Raw genomic sequence first — 6,748 nt, forward strand, 5'->3', positions numbered from 1 at the left:
TTATCAGGAAACAGTTTGTTACTCAAAAACTCGGCCTAGGTTGCAGGTAGTGATTCAGTGCATGGAAGGAATGGGAAATTTAGAGGGTTTAGTGTGTGATCTGGGGTGCGATTTTCAATCATTTGTCACATCAGCTGATTTGTGGGGCAGCTTGGACCTATTCATCAGGCCCTGCTGTCACTGGGCAATGAATTTATGTTCCTCATCCACATACTCTGTCCCAGACCGCATCAACAGAGGCTCCGCCTGTCAGTCTCACAACCTTCATGTTTATCACATCTGCTGTTGTTGTTGTTCTTTTTAGTCGTAATGATGAACCATTATTAGACTGAAACACAGTACTTGCGTCAATTTGATAGCTTATTTTTGCAGCTGCCATTATCCAGTCTTCAGTGTCACAGGATCCTTCAGAAATCATTCTAATATGCTGATTTGGTGTTCAAGAAACATTTCTCATTATTATCAATGTTGAAAACAATTGTGCTGGATTATATTTTTTGAAAAAACAATGAGTAATTTATTTCCCCAGGACTCTTGGATGTATAAAAAGTTCAAAATAATGTAATTTATTTGAAATAGTTTTTTTTTTTTCTTTGTAAATTTAAATGTCTTTATTGGCCCTTTAGGTCAATGTAATCCATCCTAGGTTGATTAAAATATTATTTTCTTTAAAAAAAAAAACCTTAATGACCCCAAAATTTGGAACAAGTGTGTATATTTTAATACAAGAAAAACAAATTTGTTATGGTTAATATTATTATCTATTTATGTGCTAAATTTCTCTCAAGCGGTTCTATGGGCTGCACAAACTGTCGAATTTGTTAATGCGCTTTATGGAAAGGTTTGGTATATCAAAACATTTTTGAGAACTTTTTGCCTGAATGCTCTTAAGATGATCTGAGTTTGAAAAAGCTGATTCAGAATCCAAACTTTTGAACAGTAGTGTATATTTTAACTTATTAATTGATTATTTATTTAAATATCTTTTAATTTCAATTAGTGTTGCTATATCTAACAAAATCTTTTGATGTAAAAAAATAATGATCAAAGTGTGTTTTGATAAAAATACTAAATTTTTAATTTGAGAATTTTGCTTCTAGACCCTGCTGTTCAAAAGTTATTAGCAGAAATATTAGTGCACATATGGCCTATTGGTGGTGCTAGAGAGTTTTAGATAGAGACTCCAAATTTGCTATGGTTAATATAGAGACTGTCCTCTATCTGTGTGCCAAATTTCATACATTTCTCTCAAGCGGTTCTATTGGCTGCACCAACTTTGTCGAATTTGTTAATTCGCTTTATGGAAACGATTTGGTATATCAAAACATTTTTGAGAACTTTTTGCCTGAATGCTCTTAAGATTATCTGAGTCGAAAAAGATGATTTTTCGGAAATTTCAGAATCCAAACTTTTGAGCAGTAGTGTATATTTTAATTTATTAATTGATTAATTATTTAATTATCTTTTAATTTCAATTATAGTTGCTATATCTAACAACATCGTTTGGTGGTGCTAGAGAGTTTTAGATAGAGACTCCAAATTTGCTATGGTTAATATTGAGACTGTCCTCTATCTCTGTGCTAAATTTCATAAATTTCTCTCAAGCAATTCTATGGGCTGCACAAACTTTATTAAATTTGTTAATGTGCTTTATGGAAACGGTTTGGTATATTAAAATGTTTTTGAGAACTTTTTGCCTGAATGCTCTGATTTCTGATGATCTGAGTTCGAAAAAGCAGATTTTTTGAAAATTTCATAACCCAAACTTTTGAACAGTAGTGTATATTTTAATTTATTAATCAATAATTGAGTTCATTATCTTTTAATTTTAATTATTGTTGCTATCTTTTGGTGGTGCTAGAGAGTTTGAGATAGAGGCTTCAAATTTGCTATGGTTAATATAGAGACTGTCCTCTATCTGTGTGCCGAATTTCATAGACTTCCAGAGCAGAAGAAGAAACCTTGCACATTTCAGTTAAAAATTAAGTCTGCTGTTATGTTAAAAATAAGGCAGAAGGTGACATTTCAAACAGATCCAAACTGACTGTTGTTAACATTATTCAAAAGAATTTAGATTCAATTCTAGTCATACAATAATGGTTTGTTCTCAGAATTACAAAGATGTTGTGTTCAGTGTTATCGAAAAAAGAATTCAATAGCACAATTCATATACTTAATTAAAGGCTTGTGTCAGTGGCCAAATGATTAAAAATGTGTTTGTGATATTATGCCATATAGATTAATCTATCAATTCTGTACCATAATTCATCTTGGGGCTGAAATTTACAACCTGTTTTTCTGCTCTGGGTCAGTTGGGGTAATAACATTGAACGTTTTCATTGAAGCACAGCACACAAATACTCAATTAACACACGCTCGTATGATGAACGCCCTAACATCCTAGTTCAAACCATTGGCCTGTTCACAGAGACACAATATTGGATTGCCCCTTTGGCTTTATGAGGCAGGACCTCATTAGCGACCAGTCTAACATGACCTTTATGTTGAAGTGTCTGTGATGCACACTTCTATGGCGGTAGTCTAATCAACAGGGATTAATAGAGAGCAGCTTTGGAAATTACTGCTGTGGTCCAATGCTGCTGATGGAGATGTCAGCTATTCTAATGAGCCCCACTGCACTGTCTTTCCCCCTCTAACAGAGACCATACATGGAATGGGATATTATCTACATTGATTTTTCAATGACCACCTTCAACACTGGTCACTCTATTCCGAAAGTGTTAAGAGAAGAGAGAGCGTATTGATCGTGATAAGGCAGCTGCTTTTGCTCAGGGAGCCACTGCAGGAGAATCCAGTGGAAGGTCTGGCCGTCTTTGTCACATTAAGCCACTCAGATTTGTCTATATCAGGGAATGTAAGTGTTGTAATGTGGTGGAGGAAGAAATCGATAATAGCATGTGTGCAGGTGGTCATTGACTCCTCTACATTACATGTAAATGGAAGGGGGGCCGATCATTTACTAACATGAAGACTTAAAATAGTTCAGCTAAAAATGGTTTTCATCTTCCTCATGTTGTTCTTAAAACTATATGTATTTTCTATGAGACACTCTTGCTAAATGACAGTTTTTTTTTAAATAAATAAAATTGTGTAGCATGTACATCAATTGAATATTGTTCCTCATACACATCAACACTAAAAGACATGGTTGTGTTAAACTTTTAAATTCAAGAACTGAATTTTAATTGAATTTACAATAGCCAACAAGAAGCCGAAGTGGAGTTTTAATTGGATTCAAAAAACAGAATTTACTCAATAACAGTTCTGAGAAATTTAACAGGCACTGGCATTCTGGGAGATTACGTCTTCCTACATCTTGCTTTATGAAAACATTTTGCTTTTTAAAAAAGAGAACTTTTTACCAGAATGCTCTTCTTAGCCAATTTTGGTGAACTGTCTAGGACAAGATCGAAAAAGTAAAGCCTCGAAAATTCAAAATTGCAAAATTTTGCTTCTAGACCTTACGGATCTAAAGTTGTTAGCAGAAATATGAGTGCAAATCTGGGCTATTGGTGGCTCTAGAAAGTTTGAAGATAGAGACTCCAAATTTGCTGTGGTTAATATTGAGATTGCCCTCTCTGTGTCAAATTTCATAAATTTCCTGCAAGCATTTCTTTGGGATGCCATAGACTTCCAGAGCAGAAAAAGAAGAAGAATGAAACCTTCCAGATTCCAGTTAAGGTTGAGTCTGTTGTTATGTTAAATAATAAGGGAAAGGGTGACATTTCAAACGGATCCAAACTGTCTGTTTTTGTCTGTCTCTCTGTAAGGTCTAAAAACCTTCAAAAGTGTTTTCAAATGACTTCCAGACCATGTTTTGTCAAATAATCAATCAGTTTAAAACTGTAATTCTGCATGCTGTTTGCTACCACATTTCAGTTTCAGGAATAAAATTTAAAAATCAATTCTGTACTGTGCACAATTATTCCAAAAGTAGATGGATTTGACATTTGTAATATTTGCAGATTGAAAGCCATTGGTTACTGTGAGCTGTTATTGTAAAGCAAGAATTGTTTAAAGATTCTTCTAAAATGTGCTTCATGGAAACCTGTATATGGGTTCGGACTGACATGAATAGCAGTAAATGAATTTTCCTTTAAAGTAGATGTGTTTATTCTGCCTCACTAAACACTTGTACCCAAGTGAAACGGTCTTTACTCAGCACAGCATCTAAGATCCAATCTCCCCGTGAAGATTCCTGGACTAAACAAACAGGGGAAATACATTTTGATCCAACAACGCAGAGTAGATAATTAATTTGATGAGCGGAAGCATCACAATCTGTCAGTTCTTCCACTGACAGCAGTGATGGTGATAAAATTATTCCACAAACAAAGCTGAATATTTTGTCCCAAGAGCCTTTAGATGTTATGCATCTTTTGTAATTGCATTCCGCCGCTGTTTGTGCCTGAAACAAAACAAGATTTATGACAATTGCAGCCGATCAAACATGTATACAAGATGGAAATTAATGGCCGTCTCCTCAAAGTTCATGCCTGATTGTCATTTGCGCTATGGCTCAGAGGTGTGCAGAATGTTAATGAAAAAGTTGATCTGAAACACAGTGGCTCAGCGGTGCAGGGCAGACACAGACGCATGAAAAATGCATGGAGCTCCGTGTGTACCTCCGACTTCACTCATCGGAATTCCACTCCCATTCCAACTGGCCAACAAGCAAGAATATCAATTACATTAGCAATTTGGGTGGTAGTGAGCGAGTGGGTAACCGTTGAGCAGCCCTCCTGAGACGCACCACTCTGAATGCAGGCGATGGCCATTCAGAGCGCCATATTCAGCAGTCAACTCAGGAAAACATCCAACTTACTGTGTTAATGGAGGCTGAAGTGTTGTCACCAAAGAATATGTTCATTAACATTTTGATTTATGTGGAGAATCAACCATCTCAGTGTGTGTTCTCTAAGTTCACCTTAAACGAGTGCCACTTTCTAAAGGGAAACCTGTTACTATTAACGTACTGCATAATTAACACATCCGATCTCTCTGTGTGTGTTTCAGGAAAACCCATATATGTGCAATAACGAATGCGACGCTGATACCGAAGAGCTGGCCCACCCGCCTGAGCTCATGTTCGACTCTGAAGGACGAAACCCAACCACGTTCTGGCAGTCAACCTCCTGGAAGAAATACCCAAAGCCCCTTCAGGTCAACATCACGCTGTCCTGGAACAAAACGATAGAGCTCACAGATGACATCGTCCTCACCTTTGAGTCTGGCCGACCCGAGCAGTTGGTTTTGGAGAAGTCGCTGGATTACGGTCGTACGTGGCAACCGTATCAGTTTTACGCATCTGACTGTCTGGATGCCTTTACTATGGAGCCAAAAGCAGTCCATCAGCTGACCCCAAGCACGATGCTAGAAATCATCTGCACTGAGGCCTATTCAACAGGCTACGTGTGGAAGTACGATAAGACTGTACGGTTCGAGATCAAAGACCGTTTCGCCCTTCTTGCTGGCCCAAGACTGCACAACATGGCTTCTCTGTATGGGCAGCTGGATACCACGAAGAACCTAAGGGATTTCTTCACCCTCACTGACCTTCGCATTAGACTTCTACGGCCTGCTACTGGAGCGACAATGGTGGATGAGAACAACCTTTCTAGATACTTCTATGCCATCTCAGACATTAAAGTGCAGGGCAGGTAAGCTAATTCCTCTTTGAGTCTTAATTTACCAGAACATGCCTATCATTGGGGTTTATTCTATGTATTACTTCTAGTGTTGGGTCGAGTCCACCTAAGTCGAGTCCGAGTCAAGTCTGAGTCTTTAACCATTCGAGTCCGAGTCGAGTCTGAGTCCAAAATGGGCCGAGTCGGACTCAAGTCCGAGTCCAAATGGGTCGAGTCCAAGTCGAGTCCGAGTCCAACTAAACACTATTGTTTTTCAGTATCTTAACCTTGTTTTAACCTTTACAACTAGAATAAGGCAATGACAATTTAAACGCAAACCTCTATTGCATATTACCATTTGGATTTTTGATTTCACACCATTTTATAATTAGTGTCCTGCTTAGCAAACTTTAAAGTCATGTAACAGAAGTTATAGCTTATGTATTGTGACATATTGCAGAGTGAAACAGCTTTTAGAATGTGAAAAATTATAGGACAGGACTTGACTTTATTTACTGTTATATAGTAAATGTATAAATTCAACAGGGTGGGTAGGAAGCTTAGTGAATGAGACCTGAGGAGCAGAAAATTCATCTCTTATCTCTGATTTTGTCTGTTTTGGGTTTTATATGATGAATGGTAAGACATTAGACAGGGTAGATGGTGTTTTGATTTTTTTTTTTTTTTTTGGATGAAAATGAGGCTGTAAGGGGACAGTTTTTAGGTAGCAGTCTATGGAGGCCATGGAATAAAAAAGTAAAAAAAAAAAAAAGTAAATTTGAGTTTATATTTCAAAATTCTGACTTTATTTTCACAATTCCGAGATCATAATTTCACAATTTTGATAAGAAATGACATTCTCCCTATTACCCTCAGCTCAAAATCATTTAAATCCCACACTTCTGACATTTTTTCCCCTCAGAAAACTCTGTTGAGTTAATTTGAGTAATAAAGTCCAAAATAATTTTATTAATTTAATATGTCTGCTGCAGCAGGTTTACGTTGCTGTCGCTTTAAGACCGAATGCACAGATCATATATTGTGACATCTGTATTTCTCCCAACTGTTGAAATTCACTCAAGACTAAACCGACTGCATTT

The 6,748-nt window shown here is 36.9% G+C and overlaps 1 protein-coding gene across 1 annotated transcript in view; it reads left to right on the forward strand.

Moving 5' to 3' along the window:
• Window positions 1-5,685, forward strand: part of ntng1b (netrin g1b) — a 65,424-nt gene extending 59,739 nt beyond the window's left edge. Inside the window, exon 3 of the mRNA XM_073849614.1 lies at window positions 5,038-5,685. Within this exon, the coding sequence (XP_073705715.1) occupies window positions 5,038-5,685 (648 nt within the window). The remainder of the gene's footprint in view (window positions 1-5,037) is intronic.
• The last annotated feature ends 1,063 nt before the right edge of the window (window positions 5,686-6,748 follow it).

Source organism: Garra rufa, chromosome 10, assembly GCF_049309525.1.
Source record: "Garra rufa chromosome 10, GarRuf1.0, whole genome shotgun sequence".
Lineage (NCBI taxonomy): Eukaryota > Metazoa > Chordata > Actinopteri > Cypriniformes > Cyprinidae > Garra > Garra rufa.